Source organism: Tauraco erythrolophus, chromosome 13 (genome assembly GCF_009769465.1).
Source record: "Tauraco erythrolophus isolate bTauEry1 chromosome 13, bTauEry1.pri, whole genome shotgun sequence".
Lineage (NCBI taxonomy): Eukaryota > Metazoa > Chordata > Aves > Musophagiformes > Musophagidae > Tauraco > Tauraco erythrolophus.
Window position 1 is genome coordinate 18,318,278 of NC_141477.1, and position 26,635 is coordinate 18,344,912.

At 39.8% G+C, this 26,635-nt stretch overlaps 1 protein-coding gene across 5 annotated transcripts in view; it reads right to left on the reverse strand.

Moving 5' to 3' along the window:
* The window catches only part of TENM1 (teneurin transmembrane protein 1), a 250,418-nt gene that overhangs the window by 116,074 nt on the left and 107,709 nt on the right, over nt 1-26,635 (reverse strand). For 4 of the 5 annotated variants that reach the window (XM_009990362.2, XM_086619787.1, XM_009990360.2 and 1 more), the window contains 6 exons: nt 20,776-20,928; nt 15,391-15,590; nt 13,770-13,980; nt 10,275-10,376; nt 9,036-9,230; nt 4,446-4,646 (listed from right to left, as the gene is read on the reverse strand). In XM_009990362.2, coding sequence (XP_009988664.2) covers nt 4,446-4,646; nt 9,036-9,230; nt 10,275-10,376; nt 13,770-13,980; nt 15,391-15,590; nt 20,776-20,928 — 1,062 coding nt within the window. The remainder of the gene's footprint in view (nt 1-4,445; nt 4,647-9,035; nt 9,231-10,274; nt 10,377-13,769; nt 13,981-15,390; nt 15,591-20,775; nt 20,929-26,635) is intronic. The other variant, XM_009990359.2, reaches the window with a different exon arrangement.

The window sequence follows — 26,635 nt, forward strand, 5'->3', positions numbered from 1 at the left end:
TTGAGCTGCTCTTATTGAGAACCAATTCAAACACGATGAAAACACTTCCCAACGGCTGTTTTGGAGTTCAGCAAGAGGATTTTCTGGACCTCAAGGGATGGCAACCGGCCATTAAGACCTTTGTATCTAGAAGGAGTATCTTGAGGTGGTGCAGTGAGATCAGTTTTTGGCAGCCCGCAGTTCAGAGCAGAGACTATGGTGGACATCTGTATTGAGTTGATCAGCCCAAACCGGCTTGGGCAGTATGGAACTGTAACAGTGTTGTGGTTCCGTTTCTTTTGGTCTTGGAAATACTTTGGGAATCAAAGCAGTGCAAAGATGAGCAGGTCTACGCTACACTGGAGAAGCATCCTGGCCTCAGGTCTGATGATACCGATAAGACTGTGAAGCAGTTAAGAATCACCACAGAAGCTGGTGTAATGGCCACATCAGGAGAGGACGTCAACGATTATGGCAGCAAGCATCTGCTCTCCCTAGCTCGTAGCTGCTAACAGTGTGCTAGATAAGCTACCAAGGTTCCTGATTGCCAACTAATCCTCATACATAAGAGATGCTCAAGCTGAGAGGTCATGCAGGACAGTTTAACCAGGGCAGTAAGTCAGATGGACCCTGGACTGGTTATATGGTGATTAATTCAGTAGCACACAGCTTTTTTCCACAGCCACAGCGTAAGAAACATCTCTAACACTGGAGTTATTTTTGGACAGAGGAGTAATCTTGAACTCTGATTACAAACTACGGCTGCCCAAGTTATACCAGGCTTTGTACTACCGATGTTGCCTGTTGAATTATTCTATTCTATTGAATTCCTTAAAAACACATAAGGCCTAAAGAAAAAGGAAGAGCTCTTCAGAAAAAAATTACAACGGACAATCCAAGACCTTTAGCTGCTAACCCAAAAAAGGGAATAATGTCAGAATTCATATTCCTATGTGGAAGCTTTCAAGATAGACTTTGCAGTACTTAGGTGGATCACAGCTACGGCCTCCTCATTTTTACAGTCCCTTTAGAAACCATGCTGTATGTGAGAAATAAATCCAACTCACTCCATTACTCTGTGCTTTTGTGCACGTGCTCACTCAAATATATATAACTACACACGCATTTCACCTTTTTTAAACTAGCCACTTCTCACCAATCAATTAATTCGATCACGTCACAGCTCAGCGTTTCCTGTATCCAAACACCCTCACTATGCAGTTTCACATAGAAGCTGATCTGAACAGTCCAGTAGATTAGAAAAAGACATTGTCTTTAGTACAGCAACTGTGCAGAGAGTAAGTATATACAAGAGCAAGTAACTGCTTGAATGATCAGGCCATACATCCTTAGCAAAGAGGCATTTCTTTAAGTGTGAAAAATGAAACCTGTTTTGTAAGAAATACAGGAAAGATGAGTTAGTTAAGGTGTAGGTATCTTCTTTTGTCCTTCTTTGACCTTTGAATATTTAAGCTTGGAATTTCAGTGTCCCTTGATGCAATTTTTTTAATGAAGCTAGGAAAAGAAAAATGCCTATTTTATGTGGTCAGTCATACATCCCAAAAGGCCTACTCAGAAAATAAGAAATACATACATTTTTTTTCTGGCATTATTCTTCTTTTGGAGGTGGAGATAGAGATAGAGGGGGGATAGAGAGAGTGAAAGAGAGAGAGAAAGAGAAAAGGATTGTGGTGGAGACAAGAGAGATGTGTCTACGTAGCTTTATGAAAAGTAAATGGATTTAAAATATTGGCTCTTTTCATAAACACTAGGGACAAAAATATTTTGAATTTGACAAAGAATTTGACAGTCTTTTACCTCAAAGAAAGAAACACAATTTTAAGACTTTTCACCTATTCAAACTGGGAGTAAGTAGAAGGCACACTTTTTAGCAGAGAGGGTCAGACAAAATTGAAACAATTTGCCTAAGGACACGGTAGACTATCCTTCATTTTCAGTCTTTGTGCAAAGGTTGAATTTCTAAAAACTAAGCAGAAATTACGAGTTTCAAGCAGGAACTGAAAGAAGATTTTTTTTTTTTTTTGGTATATGCCCTACAGAAAATCAAACAGCATGATTCCAGATTTCAGGCTGGGGCTCCAAAAAGTGGCAATCCTTCAGGATATGCATGGGTCACTCTTCATCTCTGTTTCTCCCTGTCCACACTGATTTCTGTCTTTCCCCATTATGTTGCTTGTAAAATGGAGTTTCTTACTGTTTGAAGAGCCAGAGACGAGCAGGCAGGGGAAGACGTCTTAGAGACAGCTCATCCCTCTTCAGGTGGGCCACAGTGCATCAGAGATAACGAACTCAAAAGCATTCCGGCACCTTTGCTATTGCTCCTTTTTAAAGTACAGCAAGATATATTACTTTTTGTTTAGGAAAAACATAAATCTTGAAATAATTTATCCTTTTATTTTGAAAGTCCTTGGCATTTCCTGGAGAACGCAGAAATCATTGGGATCAGAGCTCAGATTTTTCAAGGTGACACAGAAAGGCAAATTTTCACAGTACTGAAAACGACGCGGTACAGAGACGGTGGGAAAGCGCAGGGTCTGAGGTAGGCTGAGAGACTGCTCATCTATCTGTTGCCAAGCTTTCCTTGCTGTCTGATTCCAGACGAGTAGTCTGGTTTACCCTTTTCATCCTCTTCCTTGTACAGAAACTCATGATTTTTTCCATTCGTATATGACACCTCGTTTATTCTGACCTCGTCGACTTACTCATCTGATGTTTTCCTTCCTCACTAAAATCAAGCTTTCCTTCCAGCATGCACAGCAATCACTGATCCTTGGAAGAAAGTCTCAAGCACAAATGAAAATCTGTACTTCAGTCTAACACTCATTGTATTGCCACAACAATCCTGTATCTAGTTTAACCCCTATGAAGAAAGATATACGTGAAAGGAGAAATCTGAAGTAGCCAGCTCTAAAGAGAGATGACTGTTGGTGGTTGCAAAAGCATTCTTTGATAACTCAGAAGACAGCAGAGATGAAGAGATTATTTTCCTTACTAGTTGATGGAGGTAAGGAAAAAAATTACCTTTCTTCTAAAAATAAATCAAAACAGCTTTGGAGGTGAGACAAACACGGAAGCTATGACCCTAGCACACAAAATAAAAGCCTCTTCACTGCAGTTATTTATTAGGTGTATGTCCCCTTACTTAAAACCTAATTGCCCCATGCAGCTGACACAACAGACCTATTGGAGATTAACATCTCTTTCTGAGCTACAATAACGTTGTATTAGAACAGAATTAGCTTGCATGTTTCATGAGTAAAAAATTAGTACATAGCTAGCACCTTTTCTAATTATTTGCTTCATTAATGGAAGTACTAATATTGCTAACCTTCAGGGAATATTTTTAACACATAATAAAACAGATGATAAAAATGCACGCCACCAGGCTTTTGCTGAAAGCCAACAGAAAGTCAATTCTTATCAAAGCAGGTACCATATGCGACAGTGTCAGACTGAAATTACATGCATTAATTTTGGAGTGTAGAAGGAATCCAAGGCTTTTGTAACCAACACTGAAAATTATCAGCAGGCCAATATTTTGTTGCTTAACAAGTTATCATGGAGTGGGACATTTTCTAAGTCTCAACTTAAAGATCATAACCATACGCTTTAAAGGTCTGAATGGAAATTTATACTGTTCCAAGTGTTCTTTTGAATTATGATTTCTAAGAAAAATTGGTGACTTGGATGACTGGTTGTATTCCACAGTATTCAGCAAATCTGTCACTTGGATCTATTCTGTACTGGGATGTTGTACTTATCATCTGAGATTCTGGTTTTGTGAGCTTTATAGAGGAAAAAAATAGAAGCACGTACATTGGCAATGACATGCTCCATTACAGAGTAAAATGTCCAGAGTGCATTCATTTCAAGAAAATGAAACGTAAATGTACAAAGCACATAGGAAATCCATTTTCAGTCCTAATCAAATTCAGTGGGATCAAACCTTGATGGTCCTCTAAGAAAGAAAAGACTTTTTATCCCAGCATGAGGGAATGGATGGTCATTTTTGTTGAAAGATTTTTTGACAGAGCTTTCTTCCTCATCAGTCACTGCAGTTAAACCTTTTTTTTTTTTTTTTTACATCCTCCCAGTCTCTGATCTCAGAGTTGTGGATTCCCTCATTGCATTTGCCTGAGAAGTGCTCAACATCATGCTTGACTCCAATCCACGCCAGTAGGCACTTGCGCTCTTGCAGGACTACTGTTCTCGCTGGCACGCCATCAGGTAGTCAACGTCTTATCCCAGAGGAAAAGCCTTTACTTCCTGGTCAACAGAAAGTCAGGTGCTGACAAGCTCATTAAATGCCATGCCACAGCACCCCTCATTCATCCCTATCTTGTTTTCCAATTCATACTAGCACAGTAATAGTATCTACTTTCCTTCTTTCACGACTCAAACAGAAAGCATTAGGCACTATTAAAAAAATAAAATCTCCAGCATACCTGTTGAACAGTCTGAACCCGTCCACTGCGGTTCACAGCTGCAGAGTCCCGTGTCCAGGAGGAACGTTCCGTGCCCCGAGCACTGCTCCTGGCACACGGGGAGCGATGTCTCGCAGTTCACACCGCCCCAGCCCGTGGAGCAGTGACACTCCCCTTGAACGCACACGCCATGGCCAGAGCACATCGGATCCAAGCAGTCCTCTGGAAAGCAGGGAATATACAACTTAGAGTGCAAAGCTTGCACCTTTACAGTGGTTTCCTAGTGAAATCCAACATCAGGGATTCAGATCAATTTGGTGATTTTCGGGCAAATACCCAAACTGAAACAATGTTAACAAACACAAGTTAAAAACAGTCTATGCTAACATCTGTGCAAGAGTGTAAGCCAAAACCAAGGAAAAAGCAAGCATGTAGACTGTTAGAGATTGTATGATTCTGTCTGTCAAGGATATTGTCTCATTTTTACGATGCAGATCCCCAAGATAGATCTATTGATCCAAATGAGTGAAGTTTGTGCTTCAGTAGTGGGGCTGGGAAAGAACTGGAGCAATTAATAATTACTTATACAATTGTGCATTGTGTTTCTATTTGGATATTTGTGCTCTGTGTTTTACTTACATCTGGGAAAAGAAAGATTTATTCTTTCATCTTCCTGTGGAAAGCTATCTCTACAGTTGTAAAGTTGATACCAAAAAAGTGGCCATCCACTAACCCTGAGTAGTGAATCTCTGACTGAATGCTTGCTATAAAAAAAAAAAAAATATCTCTCATACACTCATAAAAAGTATGTGCTGGGCAATCGCAGATAATGAACAGATTCATAAAAGTCATAACGTACTGATGAACAATTTGCAAACAGACAAAGAGCTAAATTTGTTCTCAATTTGGATTAAACTATTCCTAGGGAAAAATTCGGGAGCTCTGTAGAAGAATTTAAATCAGCTGGTTAGTCCTGTATAATCAGCATATTCTTCCATAAAGCCCCAGCATCTCTTAACAAGACAGATTTTAAGCAGAACACAGCCTGCCTTCTCTGGAGGCTGCAGTAAGACTGCAGGGCTGAAGAGGAATTTGTGGGGTCCGAGCATGGGAAACAATTAGCCAAAAGCCTATTCATGTCAGATCACGCTTCAGACTAATGGTGAAGAGGCTCTCTCAAAGTTCTTGAATGTATTTTTAAAGTATCAGCACAAGTACTGTTTTAATAATTAAATTGTAAACTGAACAAACAGTATGCTGTGTTACACGAATGAAGAGATGCTCTCTGCTTCAGGAAGGGAAGACTAAATACCTCACACGGAGATTAATGGCCTCCAGTTTACAGGACCTTTTGACCTAGGAATAAAGAAGTGATGCTTTATTTTTTTGAGCTGCTATGCCACCCATTCAAGATCTTATTTCAAGATTTATTTTGTATCTTTTCAAGCCTTCCAGGCTTGTGCACAGCACAACATAATTCTGAAAGAGGGGAATCAGTGTTTCTGGACAACACATATCTTGCTAAGCGTAGGACAAAAATACTCGGCAATTTTCTCTCATCCTGAGACAGCTCTTTACTTTGCTGATCTTTTAGAATTAACTGAGTGACCCAATTTATTGGGCATGGCAAAATTTTAGTAGTGGGGAGGCTACAGGGATGGCTTCTGTGAGAAGCTGCTAGAAGCTTCCCCCGTGTCTGACAGAGCCCACGCCAAGGCCGAGTGTCGTGGTTTAACCCCAGCCAAAACCAGCACAATGAGTCAGTCAGCAATGGTGGTAGTGCCTCTGGGATAACGTGTTGAAGAAGGGAAAAAGTTACTGTGCAACAGCAATTGCAGCAGAGAGAGGAGTGGGAATACGTGAGAGGAACAAGTCTGCAGACACCAAGGTCAGTGAAGAAGGAGGGGAGGAGGTGCTCCAGGCACCGGAGCAGCGGTTCCTCTGCAGCTTGTGGGGAAGATCATGGTGAGGCAGGTTGTGCCCCTGGAGCTCATGGAGATCCACGGTGGAGCATAGATCCACCTGCAGCCTGTGGAGGACCCCATGCCAGAGCAGGTGAATGTGTCCGAAGGAGGCTGTGACCCTGTGGGAAGCCCACACTGGAGCAGGCTCCTGGCAGGACCTGTGGCTCTGTGGAGAGAGTAGTCCATGCTGGAGCACGTTTGCTGGCAGGACTTGTGACCCTGTGGGAGACCCATGCTGGAGCAGTTCGTGAAGAGTCGCATCCCGTGGGAAGGACTCATGTTGAAGAAGTTCATGGGGGACTGTCTCCCACGGGAGGGACCCTACACTGGAGCAGGGGAAGAGTGTGAGAAGTCCTTCCCCTTAGGAAGAAGGAGCAGCAGAAACAACGTGTGATGAACTGACCATAACCCCCACTCCCCGTCCCCCTGCGCTGCTGACGGGGAGGAGATAGAGAAACTGGGAGTGAAAGTTGAGCCCGGGAAGAAGGGAGGGGTGGGGGAAGGTGTTTTAAGATTTGGTTTTATTTCTCATTATCCTATTCTGATTTGATTGGTAACAAATTAAATTAATTTTTCCCTGAGTTAAATCTGTTTTGCCCATGATAGCAACTGGTGAGTGATCTCTCCCTGTCCTTATCTCGACCCACGAGCCTTTCGTTACATATTTCTCCCCCATTCAGCTGAGGAGGGGAGTGATAGAGCAGCTTTGGTGGCCACTGGGCATCCAGCCAGCGACAACCCACCACACTCCATAAACAATTTAAAAAGTATCCTTTACTTTAGTAATGATAAACCCAGGACAAACCCAAAGGACTCCCACAGCAATGAAAACACATAGCTACTGGTGTTCCCTGGACAGTACATGTGTTACTGTGTCTGCTGTGTTAACAATACTAGGCTCATATTTACACATGGTAATGTAATCTGAGTTGCAGACAATTACTTTCACCACTGCACAAGTTACACTGTACAATACAGCAAACCCAACAGTCATGTCATGCACGCAGTTACAATAAAAACCCACTGTACTTTGTTCCGTCCATCCTATTTCTATATAATTCCACCTTTTTAAAAAATTTAAATACATCTCTTAGTTCAAAAATCCAATGTTTTCCCACTCTTAGTTTCAATAGCTGTCTGAGTACGCTTATCTCAATTCTTTCTTCCAACTGTTTTGCAGGATCACATTATGGCAAGAAACAAAGCAACTGAAAACAGCAATTGGCCTCTCATCAGCTACAGGCTCGTTCGGCATCACGGCCTCAGTGAGTGAATCTGTGTATTACTTGCTTCTTCCCATTTGGGTTTTCTTGTTTTTGTCCATTTCTGAAACTACCAACAACTGAGTATGTCAGAAGTGTTCTTCTGATCCTCCCTTTAAAAACCATTCCAGGTATGTCAAATCCATCAAATCCATCCTGGACATTTTTCTGACTAGAGAATTCAAGCCACATAAAGAGCCTCCTCTGCATGCTACTCAAAAGAACTACTTAAAATCTATACAGCAGGAGGAACAAAGTATGCTGTCACTAGCTTCAGGCTAAGGGGACTAGTAAAAACCATCAAATCAGGACAAACATGAAGAAGAGTACTGCTTTTCGAGGCTCTGCACAGGGGCACAAAGCCAAAGCTGGTGAGCTATCTCAGAAATGCTAACAGGCAAATGACAACTGCTTCTTTCTATAGGTGAGGGCAGAGACACATTGGTACTACAACCAGCAACAGTACAATTACTTGTTCTCAGAATTTCCCACTGTTTACTGGCCAAGCCTTAAAGGATGCCAGTGTAGTACCCTCAACACAGGCTCACAGGAAAAATGACATATGACAAAGGAATTACACAATATGCTCTGGTAAACTGAAACTGTTTGCTGCTCTTTTGGCTTTATATCATCAGTACATTCTTTGCAGAAAAATCTAAGATGTAACAGAAGGAAGAAAGGGAAAAGTTGATTACTATCTACTGATTACTTTGGAGAACCATCACACCATATTCTGTTTCAATGATCTTCTGATTGTCTTACCCTTAGCTTTTGGCCAAGTAAAAAAATCTGCACAGGCTCTCTGACAGTGTGTGCTGGGGACACCAGCAACCCTTCCTGAAAAAAGTATTGGGAGCCTGAGAGAAGAAAAGTGGAGACAAACAAATCAAGACGGTCTCACAACTTTCAAAAAAAAAAAAAAAAAAAAAAGGCAACTTTCACCCTGTTCTGCTCTTGCTATTGAGATTCAATGGAGAGAGGGAACTGAAATCATCCGAGAACTAGAGTCTTAGAATCATAGAATGCTTAGGTTTGGAAGGGACCTGAAGTCCTCCTGACCTGAAAGAGAAACAGCATTTCAGAGGACTGCCCATTCTACAATCATTAGATAGTCTTATTAGACAATGTTTAGAATAAAAATGAGATCTTGAAAATTATGTGATCAGCTTCCACTGACTGTCCCTGAGACGTGACTGCCTTTACCTTTTATAATTTTGTATCTTAACAGTACTTTCTATGAGACAGGAAAGGTGCTTTTGAGCAAAAGGTACTGCTTCACAGCAAGCTTCTCACATCTATGTGAGTTCTTAACTACCTTAAAACAGGTTTGGAGATTAAAGACAAAAATCAAATGCTGTGACTATAGACAAGGAAACTTGACAAACCTTCTTCACAGATCTCTCCTTTGTAGCCAGGGACACAGATGCAGACGCCCATGATACAAGTGCCATGGCCAAAGCAGGTTGGATCAATGCACTGTTCTTCTGGAACATCACACTCTGGTCCCTTCCACCCATTTCGACACACACAGTGACCTTTCTCATATTCTCCATTTCCGCTGCACAGCACTGGACAGGAATCTGAAGAAGGCAGATTGACCTTTTAAAATGTATTTACATACTTACATAGATTAACATTTATTGCATTTATCGTTCTGTAAAATTGCTTTTCCACTCCAGCCTCCTGATCCTCCGTTTGATTTGGGGCTTGTGACAGACTGAAATCTCTGAACGAGGTAGTGCAGCAGTAAAACAATGCCCTCATCTCCTCGGTCTGCTTCACTATTATACCTTCATTTTGACCTGAAATCGGATATCTTAGGAGATAAAAATAATTCCCTCCCCTTCATTGGCCTCTGCAGAAAATTTGCAGTGATGTCTGCTTATGATTTTCAGTAAGATTAATATTTCTTCCCTGTGAAATGAAGCAAGATACTGTCCTTTTCTTCCTTCTTCTAAGCAGACTTAACATTACTGAAGCTTTAGCCATTACTAATCTGCACGTAAACCCCCGTGGAAGCTTAGTTTTATAATCCAGTATCAATTTCTGAGCCAATCAAGCCCTTAAAAAGTAAAGTCAATCCTAAATTTGAGAAAACATTGGAAAAACATGAGAACTTCCAGACATCACATGCAGCAGATGTCTGGACAGAAATAAGCTCGCTTACAATCTTTTTAACACGTTTTTTGCCCCGATGCTGCAAAACAGTTTCTAAGCTGCTTTAGGTTTCTTTTCTACACCCTATTCAAGTTAGGATCACAGAGGCATTTGGCTTATGCAATTTTCTCCAAAGTGAAACAGTTTGTCACTTTCGAATAACAGAAAACATTATGCTAAGCTAACACACTTATTAAAAAATGTATTTTATAATCACGGCGTAGATGCAAAGAGGGATGGAGGAATCTATTAACTCTGAAAGTCAGGGAGAGAGAAGTGGTTGATGCTTCTTAGCTCAAGTGCACCACAAAGAAACTTCCTACGTGTGTGTTTGTACCGTATTTGCCATCCGGCTGGAAAAAGGAATTTAATCTCCTTTAATCACTTGAAATCTTTGCAAGCCCAGCAGCCACACACCACAATCACGATCCCTGTCGCGCGCTGTGGGTCAGTTCATATGAGATTACCTTTTGCACAATCAGGACCAAGGAATCCCGGAAAACAGTGGCAGTGCCCCGAGATACATTCTCCATTCCCGTTGCAATTAGTAGAGCAGTCATCCAGGATTTCTGTTTATTCAGAGAGTTGTGCACGAATTAAAATACAAATTGGTTGAATTTGAAATGAATGGCATCTTCACCTCACTCTGCAGGACACGTCTCAACATACAAATAGGTGCAGAAGCAGTAAAAGGCCCATTTTCATTCATAGGGAGCATAAAACAAAATTCCTGTTCAAGCAGCTTACAAATATTAGATTTTGTCTTGACAGCTTCGAGAGAACAAGTGCATCATTTATATTACACCAAAAAGCTTTTAAAGTAAGTGTTCATGTAAAATTTACCACCATTAAAAGCACTGCAAGAACCAGAGCATTTGCTGAAAAATGTCCCCCTTAACCACTTTCTTCTACTGCTGATGTAATTTGTTTGAAACCTGTTTATAGAGTAAATTGCCTTCTATGGTGTTCATTTGAACCATGTGAATTGAATTCCTTGGAGGAGGGTAGGTCTTCCATTTCTATACATTCAGATTAAAAAAAGTCTTTTGTATAGTGATGAATCTCAATGCAATAAAGGACTATGAACCAGATTTGAAAAAAAAATCAAACCACCTTCAATTCAGATCTTAAACTTGCCCATGTTTCATGACACGGCTTTGGATAGTAAACCACTTAACCTCACACATCTGGGGACAGGCTCATATCTGTACATGGACTAGCTGGTTTTAATTTACTCATGTATTTCCTACAGGAATTCAGTAGATTCACTGATTTATATGGGTTTTATGCACACAATATAAAGCAAATCCAAGTCTAAGATGCTCCCACGTGGAGCAGGTCAGTGTCAGGCCAGCACTAGGACTACAAAACAGGGGGAACTGAGACTGGTTTAGGGGCACATGCACCAATAGACATGAGGAACTACCTCTGGCTACAGGAAGATGGGAAACGTGACTCCTTTCTCATAAAATAATAACTGTTGGGGAAAAAGAAGAAAATCCAGATCCTTTTGAAGAGTATCTGTTCACGACAAGTGATTTGGGAGGAAAATCTTTTCTCAAGAAAGGGCATACCATTGGAACATTTAATCTAATCAAGTCCAATATACTTCTAAACTCAAATGTAACTTGTCAAAAGATGGATTATAAGCACATTCTACAACTAATATGAGTAACTTAAATAAGTTTATTTTGATCTTATTTATGGGCACTTGTAAGGATAAGGATTGGTTCCTCTTGAAAACTCCTACTGTTATTTAAAAACGTTCCTTTCAAGGTATTAGTTTATACTGAAGAACAGGCATTTGATACGTATCTATTCATCAGATTTCCACAACCTGTACACGGATGTCACTTCGAAGTCAAAAAAACAGTTTGTTTCCAGAAGTTTTTTCACAGCTATGCTGCTTGTTATTAATTTCACATATTACCATTCGTTATCAACTTTTCTCTTGCTCTATGTGTACACTTGCCTGTCTTCTCAGTTTTCCAGAATCAAACGGTAAACGATCCCTATGTTGATCTGAAATGAAGGATTACTGGTTTGAAAAGTTACTTCCCCTCGATGCAAGGTCCAGTTTGAGCTGGCCTTTATTTGGTCTATGAAAGTACTTGAGGCATGCCAGATTTTGCATGCAAATTACCCCTCTTGAGGGAAAGCCTGATAAGAGCTTTAGCTAAAAGTGTCAGCAAAATCAATTTTGTACATAACTAACATCGAGCAACTTGAAATAATACCTAACAGATGCTCATGAGAAGAGCATGGCTGCTTCACACAACCACCAGTAGCCTAGAGCAGCGATGCATCCAAGCTCTTACTCTATTCTGAGTGTTTCAACCTGTGCTCCTGGTTGATCTCTTTGTTGGCAGAGATGTCAAATATGACTCTAGCCCATTGTGGGGTAAGGAGTATGGCTCAAGGATTATTTTTTTCTTGTGGAAACTCACAAAGAAAAAAGCAAGAATCATTATGCAAAGAAAAGTATGAGAAGATGATACATGGGTTATGAAAACACAATACCTAGCGTTATTTTCAAATGCATCAGCAGTAGATTCTTACAGTATGTACCTTCTTTTTCCCCAAAACATCTTCTCACAGCCATTTCTGAGATTAAGTATAAGGATTCTTGCCTGCACTGTGGCTCTCCTGCTCCTCTCTGTAAGACCCAGTCTGTTCTGCTTATTGGCCAGAGAAGGGATGGACAACTTCTTTTTCACCAAATGTAACAAAAATCAAATCATAGCATTCAATGTATCATTATTTTTTTTTTTTTGGTGAGGGTATGCTACTTAACAATGAAATACTGGTTAAACCCTCCCATATAAACACTGCTGTCTTACAGTAGAAATAAACAAGGGGGCAGGTATTTGGATTCTGATCTGCACTGGAGTTTGGCCAGATTTTATGCACTTCGTAGGGCATCTACGAAGATGTTTCATGAATTGTTTGAATGTTATTTTCTTATATGGCATTGAATAATGGCATTTTTTCTTGCTTGTAAAAGATCCATTTTTCTGAACCAAGCAAATATGAATTTTTAAACCAAAACAATTCGTTACAATTCTATCTCAACTTCTCAATTATTTTCCTGCAAGTCCTTCAAAATCTTGGTATTTGAATCACACTGTCCTGCTCTGCAAGGTGTTTACCATCAAGTAAAAATAGCATCCAATTGTTCTAAAGAGCAGATGGCATGTCCATTACTAGTAAAGACATCTTGCTAAACATATGGTAGAACAGGTTAACTAAAGGGCGTAGTGGTTAAAGTCTTGCAGCAAACCGAGACTGTCATAAATACAACACTTTACCTAAATTTAAATTCCAAAGAAACCCTATGTGTGAGCACTGCCCACTAACAACACCTAGAGTTGCAAACACTTGTCCGCCTTTATGTATTAAGAAGGCAGCAGGGATCTGATATGCCACCAGGACACAGTCTCCTAAATTTGCCTTCTGTGTTCCAAGCAAAATGATACATTCACTAACTGTATAAACCAGCAGAACCCATCCATCAAACAACAATGACGACCAAATCCCCAAAAGTTGTCTTTTAGATTTTCTAACTGAATGAAACACAGGAAATAAGAGCTTAAAGCCTGGATAATTTTTGTAGGATTTATGGCTCCTACGTAAACAGAGAGGGCAGACAATCTTTTAATTTGAGCTAGATAACACCAGAAATTACTCAAGCATTTAAGCTATCATACACAAATCTTAACATGCTTGAAAGCTTCACACTTAATTAATTTGATAACATCCATCTTTAATATACAAATGTTACTATTTGTCTAATATTGGCATAAACCTGAGGTTGCTCCTCTGATGTTAATTAAACGAAGCTGAAATAAAATATATTTAATAGAATACTTAAGAGAAGCCGGAACCAAGGTCAATAATTTCTTTTCAACTACAGCCATCTAATGTAATAGTCAGAATAACAATTTTGTTGTAATTGTTCTTACCAATCGCTGTAGTCAGTACAAACACTTGCTCCACTTTCTTTCCATCGTTGTAGAATGCCATATGCCAAGCTCCTTGATCCATATACTCGATGAAACCTGTCTCTTGCAGTGAAGTTAAGATCAGATTCCTGGGAGCTTGCTGAGGCTCCTCTGAGTTTTTTGGTTCCTGTTTAATTAACTGTTTTCCATCCATCAGTTTTACAAAATCAAACTGAAATAATAATGAGCAAAAATTAACCATCTAGCAAATTTTTATGAATCCACTCTGCATGTCTCATTCAAACAGGAATAAACAGTTGAAATCTTAAGAGGAATTGCCTGAATGACTAAGTATTCATCAATGTGGAGAGCAGTTGCATAACCTAGACTATTTAGCTTCAGTTTCCATATAAAAAGCGTTATGGTAGGTCAGAAATCTGGCATGGAAACTTGTTGTTTGATATGGCAGGGTAAATTCAGACTTGCTGCACTAAATACAGCAGATTTACTTCAAAAATCATCTCTTCAATGGGAAGAATTCCAAAATTCCCAAGCTGTAGTGCCTACGTTATGCAGTGATTCATCTCAAATACCAAGAACAGATTAAAGAACCTATTGTTCTATACCAGGTTTTTAAATGTTTGTCTCTTAATATCAATATTGTATATCAAAACATAAATAAACTTTTTATTTGTGTTTAATTTCATTAATGCAAATCAGTATTTTTTACATGGAGGTTCTTAATATCTTACCAAGCTGATGCTGACAACTTTAAGATCAGTTAAACTCAAAGCATCAGAGATGTAAACCTTCTATGAATCCCCGTTCAAGAAACGTATATATTTCCCTAGGTTTTTCTAGGCATTCTGATTTTCAGCAAAGTTCAACTTCAGCTCGACTGAAGACCCAGCTTCAATTGAAGTCAATGATTACTAAAACCACTTATTTCTAAGATCAAAACTCTAGTGTTAGACTAGATGATCTCCAGAGGTCCCTTCTAAACAGTCTTTCTGTGATCATGTAAGTTTAACATACTCTGTGGAGTGTGATCCTGCTTTAAGAAAGCTAAAAAATCTATTATTCATAGAAATGAGAGTTTCATATGCCAAATATGTTAAGCCAAAAAAAAAAAAAAGTTGAATGTGACCAGTATATTCTTACTGCTTAGCTTGGTTTTCTCCTGCAAAATCCTTAGGAGTAAACACTCAAAAACAATCTTCATATCAGAAACCAGAAAAAGTTTTTTTTTTTCTTTTTTCCCTGTTAACTCTTTATTCTGTGTAATCTCTTTGTTTTGATGAGACTGTAAAAAGCTTAAAGCATTTTCAAATGATCTGGTACTTCATCCCACTGTGCCTGCAAAGACGATGCAGCACAGTGTGTACCTGTCCACCCTCCTGGACAGTCACATCAGAGCGGTCACAGCTGCTGACCTTTCCAGGATGACACCGTTCCCTCCTCCGAGAGAGCACAGTTTGAGGGTATAGCTGGAACTCAGTAAAAGAAAGGGATAAACAGACTGGTCTTTGTGGTTACAGCCAGTCCCTTCCTCCCTCCCTGCTTTGAAAGTGTAACATGAACATTGGCATTCACTGCTGTTTGAAAATGTAATCAGGATAGAATTAGTATTATTGTTAATTACCTGAGTGTGAGTCGGTGGAATGTTTCTTCTGCCATAAATTCCCAGCAGAGAATCCTTCGCCAGCGAAATGTTAAATTTCAGGTACATGGGGTGATGTATAGTAATCTGAAAGCGCCAGAATAAACCAGGGGGGATCGTCTGCATGACTTGTGCTCCAATCTCAACTTCTCCGGTGTCGATGGCCCGTCCCTTCTGAAACACTAATTTTCCAGAAGCAAACAAAACAATCACTTGCATATTCATGGTGGGTGAAGACAATAGGTCAGGAAGTAAAAACATGCCTTAGATATATTGGAATATATTGAAAACAACCTCTGAACGGAGGGCATTTCACTGAAAACGTTGCATTTTTTATTCAACTAGTTGAAAAATACAAATAAACTCGCATGCAATATTTACGACACCAGGCGTCACAGAGCATTTTTCCCCTGGAAATCTTGGAACGCTTTACTGAATATAAAAAGGTAGACGTGCTGCTGCGTAAACCACAGTCTTTACCTACCAGCTCTGCAAACAAAACCCATTCCACTGAGAACGCACAGAGAAGGCAACAGCAGTTTCATGTGGCACGTATCTCAGACTGCTGCCCAATGGGCACTGCATAAGCTATACAAATGGACACCAGTGAGCACAGAACATCCATCAAACCTGGTAGGCTGGAGCTCATGTCCAAGCCTAGATTTCTATTAGTCACCATTCCTAATGATTTTATTATGGGAGTGATAATCTAGTCCTGGAGAAATAAAGAACATCTGTTTCGGCTTGGACTTTCTGCATGAAAGTGTAACAGGGGCATGAGGATAGGGACGGGCAATCTAAAGAGAAAACTGGCATAATTTCGTAATGCCTAACAATAAATTTGCAGACATCTAGAGTATGTAACTTCACACATGGGTATGAGAGAGCTGAAATAGAAAGGGAAATGGAATGCGTAAAGAAGTCATTGCCAAACTAAATTGGAGCTGGCTTGCTTTGCTGGCTTCTATCACCATCTTTGTATATTTCAAAGCCTGTCTGTGATCAGCATCCTGACATGCTGTACATCACAGACCCAGTTCTGCTAACATCTGAGCTAATTCCATTGTAAGTTTTGCAAAACTCTAACTCACATTTCCATACTTTTTCTCAACTAGGAAAAAAGCAGGATAGTATGCTGCATTGGAGGAAGAGCCAAGAGAAGAAGGAAGATTGAGTTCAGCAGCCGTATCCATTTATGTTCCATTTCATTCCAGTATGCCAGTGAAGGATAAAGAGGAACAATCAAAGTGACTGGAGCCTCACCTTTTACAATAATGCATATAAATAGCTAATGCAACATAATGCACATGAAATTTTATAAATTGCCATTGGAAATTAAAGCAGCAGTAGCAAAGCTAGGGCCAGCTTTTTCCTGAACGTACTAATAACAAAGATCCTCCGTGGGATCTTACATAGGCTTTAACTAGCGTAGGAAGTACTTAGCATTCTTAATGAATAGATATTTAATTTACAAGGCAGGAGCAATTCTCAGGGTACTTGGTCTTCCAGCTTTACGGCTGCTTTGTGTCACCAAACCTACAGCAAGAACTGGGAGCTGACTTTTAACACCTCATTACATAAAAGCATCTATTTTTGGAGCACAGAACTTGTAATCTAATACTCTAAAAATACACCTGTTACTTAGTTCATGAGTTAAAATATTTCCAAATTGCTGCTTTAACAATGTTCAAGGTGACTACTTCTATCTGATTTGCTTCACGGAAAAAATCTTGAATGTTCAGTTTTGAAAAGAGAATTAAACTTTCTATGTTGGGCAATGAAAGTGGATCCCTTCCCACCCCGACCCATACAAGATCCTACTTGCCTGATGTAAAATTAAAACCCTTTTCCCCTTTTTCCAGTATTCCAGAGATATTAAGTCTTAATGATTCTTTGCAAGCAATTACCCTGAGTTAAGTAAAACACTAAGGAACTTTTTGGTGATATTGACACATGGTAATTAATGTAATTAAATAACAAGACGATAGAGCACTACGCAAAAAGCCAAGGATACAATATCATTTTTGAAGTTAATGGCATTATTGGTCAGTGTTCAAGGTCCTTCAAAATATAGTAACTGCTTCTTAGTTTGTTGAAGTGAGAAGGTCTGTTTCTTTTTTTTTGTAAATAAAAAGCATTGTCTTTAGTCAGGGAGTAATTTACGTTATCAAATTATGCCGAATACCACGTTAGTGTTGCTAGGCTGAAAACAATACATCTCAGTTTTTCTACATTTGACTGACAGTGACTTTGCTTTAGTAATAATTTTACATAATCTTCAGAAAAACAGATGCACTTAGATTTACTTTCATCTCATTACACAGGAAAGAAGTGCATATGCTGTTCACAATGGTAACATGAAAATACAAATATTATCTACCACCTACTGAAAGTATGCAGTTGCGGCATCTCTACCTTTCAAATGCTATTTTTTCAGACAACCACACAGGATGACAAGGTTACTGTAAGAGCCATGTCTGAAGAGCAAGTTTTCATATTCACTGAGCCACTGTGCCTTCTTGATAGAATTTAGCTCTGATTCTATGCTTAATTGAACTATGCAGGCATTTGGCTGTACAAAAAAGGCATCTGAAGATACTTTATTCACAGACTACCCTTGCATACTTCCTTGCTTTTTCTTGAAAAAGTCTAAAATAAATTTTTAAAATTACAGTGTTGCAATACAAGTTCTGTTCTTGTTCTAAAAACAACTTTCTCATAACAACGTCTTTCTTACAACAAAATATAATTTAATTATCTATATTCAATTCCCTGTACAGCTCCCAGTCTTGCCAACTGGTATTAAGTCTTCTCTATTCTCTCTAAGCACACTTTCCTTGCGAGTCTAAACCAGAAGATAGATTCCTAATCACAGGTTTCTTCTGGCTTCAAGAAAGTAAAACTCTGAACAGCGTGGTGCCAATTATCTTCACAAGAAAGTACCCATATGCTGATTATTACTGATCCTGAAACAATCAATCTTCTTGTACTCCCCTGGTAAATACCAGCAACAATAGGATGTCTGAGTTTTTAATCACATTACTACATATTAAAATGTCAACTCGGAGCCAAGGGTCAGTGTGTTATAAAATGACTTCTTAAAGAAATCTGACTTGCTGGTTTGTAAACTTGATTTTCATTGAAAGATTAGTTAAAATATATGCTTTCGAAGTCTGGAAAAGCATTCTCTGCTGCTGCATTGAGTTGGGAAAATGGGAGGTCACAATATCTGACAGTAGTTATTTATCCCTGTGAAATCACATCAGAGGCTTCAAGTTTACAGGCAAAGCATCAATTTTCTGTGGTATCCTGCTGTAGTGAAAGGAGTTGCCTGTTTCCAAATCCTCCTCCCCAGCACATGGAGAATTTGGTACAAGCAATGGGAAAAAAAAAAATTACTGATATATATTAAAAGTGATGGAAATAAATAAAACCAGTAGAAATTAGCCACAGCCAGACTACGCATGTACTAACGCCTGGTCCATATGATTTTTCTTGTTTTCCCCAAGTGTATGCTCCTGTTAGCATACACCCTGGGTTACAGATTACCCCCAAAAGGTGAAAGGGGGCAGGTGGGACAACAGTCTAGATATATTCAAGACTGACCTCTCAAACTGCTGGATAAGCCCCCAGTGAAGTGGCCCTGCTATCACAGCCCTCCGTGCTACAGTGTTGTGGGGCAATTGTGTAGCTGCACAGGAACTGGGACTGCCTGGGCCAAAGCAGGTGGTTTGTTTTTTTTACCTACTACATTGAGTTTCTACTGAGCCACATATTCTTTTCTCTGGTCTCAAGCACCTGATTTTTAAGATTTTTGATGTTTTCCCTGCATATTCTCCTTTGGAAGCCAAATGCTTTGGAAGAGCTTTTATTAAACCTATAATATATCGACAAAATGATTTAATGCAGTTCAGAAGAACTATTTGAGATGGTGCACTAGGACAAAAATACAAGAGTGTAAAACACATTTACTGCAATTCACTACCAATCCATTCTAAGGGATGAAATAATGGATAACAACATGACCATCTCCTTACATATATTTCTAATGCTCATTTATCTCATATGATATCTATCCAGTTGTGCCACATCGATTGGTAAGACTATTGATGCGAGATGTAATCTTCCTTCTGGAGGGACTGGTACAACAATGTCCCACCTTGTTTCATATTTACAGTCATAGATCTTACCTGGCATACACAAAATCAGATCACTGCTCTGCTCCAAGATTTGAAAGCTCTGGAAATCTCCAAAGGTTGCAGAGCTCTCTGTACAATTTTACCTTCCTCCTAACAACTGGAACTAGGGTTCATATTCTACTCCCATTCACTTTGATCTAATTGATTTATCTCCTTTTTCTGGATATCATAAAAAGAACGGGGAGGGTCACCTGCTTTAAGTCGGAAAGCATCACCATAGTGGTCAGTGGGAAGCACAGGCCAGAGCTTATAACTACTACTGCAGTAGTAATAAATAATAAATAATAAGTAGTAGTAGTCACATTAAATGAGAGGACTCGAGAGAAAGGAATCGCACATCTCGGAGACAGTGCTGCTCTGGTTCACGCTCCGGGCTGCGTAGTCCGCTCCTTTCCGACGCCAGCTCTGGCACTTCTCTGCCCCTTCAAAAGAGCTGGTTCTGCCACTTAACATGGCAGAAGGCTATTTGGGGTTTTTTAATAAAGCTATTTTCTGCTGCCATAGCAAACCGACGTGTCTTGGTCGTGCACGAGACAATCCCTCCAGCGGGCGGGGGGGCGCAGGGAACGCGCGGGGAAGGCGCGGGGCAGAGCAGGACCGTGCCCCTGGCAGCAGGGAGCTGCCAGGCCGGCTCAGGCATTTTGTGAAACCTCAGTAGGTTCCTGCGGGCTGATTCACCAGCTAGGATGTGACAGGATGCTGTATTTTAGCTTACACCTTCAAGAACAGGATGCCTTTACAAGCATTAAGATTTCTACCCTTCTGCATGTTCTGACCTGTCAGTACAAAGGGTTTCACTTTGCCTTTGGTCTGCAAGACAGGCAGAGCATCAAGACTTCTGCACAGATGGGAACAAAGCGAGCACAGTCTCACCTCCCCGTCTTAAGACAGAAGCCAAACGCTGTAATCTCTCTTCTCTCACAAAAGAAAGGCGATTATTTCGCTATTGAACACTACCTTCCTAATGGCTTGGGTCGGTTGCTAATTTCAGTGAGAGTTCTGCTAAGAGAAACAACCTGGTTATGGGCTTTTTGATACCTGTTTTAAAATTCTACTAGAGAAGACAGCACCTGAACTCAAAATACTGTCAAACTGTAGGAAATACAGAATATGAACCACAGTAATGTTTATATATTCCTAACGCGTCTCTCTTCTCATTCACACATACCTTTTTTTTCCGTTTTATCAGAAACTTTTCCTCCGATTGGTGAGTAAGTAGTATCCATGGATTCTGTTCCTTTATTTCCTTTGCTAACTCCATTTTCATATAGCTGCCCTTCAACAGGCTGTAGTTGCCAGGTTAAACCAAACAAGTGCACTGCTGCAAAAAAACGAAGACCAATGAATTGATGTCTAAGGTACAGCACCTTCAGTCAGACTAAGAAAGAATGCTACGACCCAGTTTCTGCAAAGTCCAGTATTACTTCGTTTTGTCAGTAATAAATCAGAATTTCAAGAGGTCTAATGAGCAATTTACTGTTTTACCTTAAAACTCAATGTTTAATTAGTTTCCACACTTTCTTTTGGAGCTCAGCCAGGTCAGGGTGATGAATTTCTACAGCAATTAATGGAAATACTTGCAATTAAAAGGATAACAGTGGAATGAATTTAGTATTTTGTGACAGATTGTAATGCTACATCAATGTTGTCCCTCAGCTTTCAACTGTCAAAGAGCCCAAAGTTTGTTCATTAAAGCACTGCCACCAAGTAAAACTTCTCACCTTTCCAATCCAGTTCCAAGAGAAACTCTGCCCGCTGCATTCCCACATCTTTTCACTTAGGTTAAACATTAATAAAAACACTGACTCCATAGATTTACTCCAGAATGACACCGCAGATAAAAAAACTGGCTCCAGATCTAAAATATATGCAATTATTCTACAACACGTATTAACAGAAATGTAGTTGTTATTTATGTATGCACTGGGAAATCTACTAAATTAATCCTTTTATGAAGTTATAAACTATCCTTATTACCACACATCGGGGCTGCCGACACAGCCGTTCACTTTTTCTGCTTTCCTTTCTGTTGTTTCTGATCTGCGGCATCAAAGGATGGTAGGAGAAAGACAACAACAGAGGATCTTATTTTAAGCATAATATGATAGTACTGCAGTCATTCTAGACGATTACCTAGGTCTTGCTGAGGAGGGCAAACTCTTCCAAGGAAGAGGTTGCCTTAGCATTGCAGTAACTCAGCAGGGAGGACTGATGATCCACTAAAATATGGATTGAGGATACCCTCCCGCAAGAGGAGCTGAAATTGTCACATAAAGAGCAAAACCCAAATAGCAGGCTCTTTAACCACACGCAGCAATTTGCACTGAGTAGGATCTGCCCACAGCGGGAGCCTAAAAGGAGAAATATTTCCTCTTCCTGAATCATGCAGGAATCTCAGAGAACCTCAGGAGAAGTAAGCGTGATCTAGAATGGGTCTTGCATGTAGAAAGTGCGTTGTCTTCTTTTGCACTTGCACATACTTTAAAGAAAAAAACCTCAATGCAAAGAGGAAGCCTAGAGTCTATTATCTATTCTCGATGTGTTCGCTCACAAGCCTCTCCTGCATGCTGAAAAGCTCACGCCTTCAATGGGTTCCTGGCAAGGGCTTGCCAAAACTGCCACAGGAATGCAAAGCTGCCAACCTGCAATCATTAATTCCAGATCTGTGTACTCCTGGATCACCCAGTCACAGATACATGATCCAAATCAAGCAAATGAGAGCATTTCCATCAAATTAGTGAGGTGACAGTATTTGTGACATATTTATCTTTTGTATATTGGCTCCAGGAGAAGAAAGCCAAATTTACTGAATTTTCAAACCATGCTTCGCCATCAGATCTGGGCTCTGGAGACACATCACCAGACAGCAAATTCCCATTCCCCAGAAGAGGTACTAGAAGCTTACTCCAGCCTTAGTAGTGAGATCTCAAGCCAGAGACTTGCCTGGATTGCTTCATATTCCATGGACTTGAAATCATCAAGGGACCATGCTACTACTTTAAAAAGGGTCTTGCAGTCAGATGACACAGACCTGAGCTCTGATCTTTGAGCTTATTAATGCAAGACATCACTTCTATGTTACAGAAGGTACAACAAAAACCAACATGCCATCTCTAGAGCAGGCGGCTCTTGCTCCTCACTTGAGCTTCTGGACATTATTACGATTTAAAGAATTAGTAACAACAAAAAGGAACAAAGTTCAATGGAACTGATAACTAATGAATGTACATTTCATTTATATGAATGTAAATAACTATATCAGCACTTGAAACAGATCAACACTAGATGCAAAACATAACTGCACATATCAAGAAGCTTTTAGTGTTTGCAGAAATATGAATATAATCTAATTGCTTTCTTACTATTCAACTATTTCCATTGTTGCTACTATTCATTTCCTAACATAGCATTTGCACATGTGGTAGAGGGTACGTCACAAAGCAAGGACTGAACATGGAATACACCTTTTTCCTTCCTGTGTCTTTTCCAGATTACATACACTATGTGTTTTGTCATCCATTTGCATCAATTTGAATCATTTGCTTTGTCTTCCTTCAGGCTGGGGAAGCACCGTTGTTTTTATAGTTCGTGCCAAAGCTTGGCAAGCTAGCAAAACCATTTGTATGTCTGCTTGACCATCAGTTTCTTCCCTGAGAAAGACCAACTGCTTTGTAGAGATGATGGTCACCTCCAGCCTTGGACTTCTAGTCTGCGGGAGATGACATGGGATACTAGTAGATAGTAGATACTAGTAGACCAGCTTCACATTAAACAATGTGCAAGAGCGAGTGTTTGAACAACAAAGCACATTGCTATGAAAATAAGATCTACTTGAATGAAACTGAAAGACTTCTATCACTGCAGAAGCCCGGTCATCTTGCAATCTTAAAATCAATCCGATTTTCATTACATTAACTATAGCTCTTGAGAAATTACCTTCAGATGCAGGTATCACTCTGGTAATAACCAGACCACGTACACCAGTGAAGCCATTAATTCTTAGAGATACCTTTTTCAGAAGTTAACTACAGGGAATAATAAATGTTTATTTAGTAGACACAGAGCCCTACCTTTCCTCTTCATTTTCTGTGATACTTTTCTTTTGCCTAGGGTATACATAATTCCTACAAAGCCCGTGTTTCTTACAACATATGTACATCATGTTTTAAATATACAGATATTTCACCAAATAAGATTAAATAAAACTTTCAAATCTCTCTCTCTCAAATCTCTTTGGAAATAAGTAGGCACATACTGAATTTCATTGAAAAGCTCAAAAGAATTTCTCTTTTGAGTCATACTCTCTTTGATTTTTTCTAGCGGATTTCTGGCTTTTGTTTTTCCCTTTTTAAACAAAGGGGCACAGAAAATGCTGTGGAATTCAACAGTGGCCCACAACGTCATTTCCCACAGCATAAATGCATTTGTAAGATTCTCAGCTGTATTTCCCGTGTGTAGTGCCCAGGCATAAGACCCTACTCCACAGACCAAGTAGAAAGTGACACCATTACTCTGTTCAACTCAGGACAAGGCTGGGGAAAAAGGAGGGAGATTCACTTTCTGATAAAGGTCTCTGCCCTTTCTTCAAAGTTCAGCCTTCCAGACTGATGTTTAGACAAAAAGGTCTTGACTGCAGTACTTTTGAGGGCTGTCGGCTGACAGTACCAAACTCCACCATTATGACTAAAGATGCATTATTGGATGTAGCTCAAGTTCCCACAGAACACAAAAACCAGCTTTTGAGGTTTGATGACTACACTGGTATTACAGGAAAGGCAAAAGCTGCTTTGGCTTTGCCTGCCTGGCATTGCACAAAAAATTCTGTAGTCAGACATCCTGTATTTTGCAGCACCTAAAATACCTCAGCTACTGGTTGGGTGCATAAGGTGATGGGTGAACTGCTACCGTTTCAAGCAAAGACGAAGGACCACCAGGCAAGTGGAGATTAAACAGATTGTTGGCAGCATCAGTATGCTTCACAAATGGAAAATCCATACTTCACATTAGTAGCGGCTGCGGTGAATCACCAGGAGCATCAGCCCATAATATCCCCCCATCTTGGCCTAACTGAACCTCTTCTCTAAAAATTCAGTGCCAATATTCTCCCTGCTGGTAGCAACCGTGCCTCTTTACCTGGCATTCTTGACCTTCCAACTTGATTTCTCTGTGTTCTTGGTTCTTCCATCCTACTGCAAAGCTCATCTGAAAAGATATTCTTTCTTGGCTTGCTTGAACCTCCAGTAGATTCCCCCCTCTACCATCACATTATTACTTTGCTCTGTGTTATTTACAAGTTGCATTCTGCCACAAGCAGAGTTGTACACTGCTTTCACTGGGGTGATCTGGAGGCAGGCAAACATATCCGAAGGCAAAATTTGACCTTTACATAATGACTGGAGATAGAGCTTGTAGGATGGATACCACCATACCTGTATTTCATTTATATTTTATTACATAGCCCTGTTTAAGTCAAAGTGGACATACACTTTTTTTTTTTTTTCCCCACAACATGCATTACGAATGTTATTGCAGATGCTAAATTTGGAGGAAACTGTAGCCTCTGGGGCTAAAGAGACTGGGGAATGCCACAGGATTATAGTGAAACTCAGCTTCTTCCTCAGTCACCCTGCCCTGGCCAGGCTGCATGGTGGAGATGCTCAGGGTAACTTTAAACGAACGAACTCTCTCAAATACAGAAGATTCTACTCATAGTACAGAGCTTTTCTTGGCTAATTTATTATGCTTCTTAGGTAAAAAATAATTATTAGGTATAAACCAGATCTCTTGCAGAAGAAGATAAATTAAAGGCCTATATCTTCTACCCTTCCCATAAATTTCCTTCCCAGAACAAAGACATGAAAAGCTAGTCTGACTTTATGGTGCCTAAGGGATTTTCTCTATCCAGAGGCAGGTTTCTGGTTGCTCCGCATTACTGCTGTAACTGAAACCGGTTGGACCCTGTTCTGAACCAAAGTTTGGGTCTTTACCTCTGAAGTAAATGGCCAAATTGCTTATTTTGTTCACCATTTAAATAAAACAAACTGACACTTCCAGATAAACTAATTCAGTCCCCGCAATTCTGCAGCATACTCAAGTAAATATTCACAAATATATAAGCAATTTTTTTCAAAACTCGCTTGGTAAACTGGATTAACCCGCCATCTGCTATGAAGCCAATGATCTAATTTAATTTATTCTTATCTACCTTCTGTGTAAGCACAGCTTGTCAACTCCTGTGCTACACGTTTGGCAGAATATGAATAAGAGGCTTGGCTCCAGTGCAAAAGAGACTCTCAGCAGCGAGGAGATGTCAAAAAAGTCCTGTGCAGTAAGTACTTAACAACTCACAAGACGAACTTCAGAGGACAAAAATCCTACAAATGCAAAGTCTCTCCAAATTGCTGACCTCCACTAAAGGCTTTTGTTTAGCTTTCTCTGCTGTTTCCAGTTATTTTACAAAATCTCAGTAGATCATCCCCCTGAAGCCTAGACTTTAGAAGAGCTGTAGCAGAACGTATATCAGCAGCTGACTATTCTTTCTGCACCTGCTCTGACCAAGTGCCAGAAAAGTATTTATTTTCTATAACTGCTAGCAGGTTCTGCTTATAAAACTGCATTTCACCATGGCATGAAGCCATGGGTGCATCAGTGCCTCAGTTCCAGTTGGGTGCTGTAAAGGTGAAGCAATGGGAACATACTTGAACACAAAGAAGAGTCAGAATCAAAGTTCTGATCCTGACCTACAGAAGGGGTGCTCTTCTTTTGTAAGCCCATTTTGTGAATGAAACGCTTTAACCAAATTTGAAAATTTGAGACTGTTAATATTTCATTCAGTTTTAATTTTTTTTTTTCAAATCAATATTGAAGTGATAAGTTACTTTGGACCATATATGTCCATATGGCCATAAGGATTTTTCTATATATTTTTTATAGCCGTCTTAACTCTCAAGCATTTTCCTCTTTCTCATGCAGTCTTCTCTTTATGCCTAACATATTTTTATACCTGAGAATAGAAATATCCCCTCTTC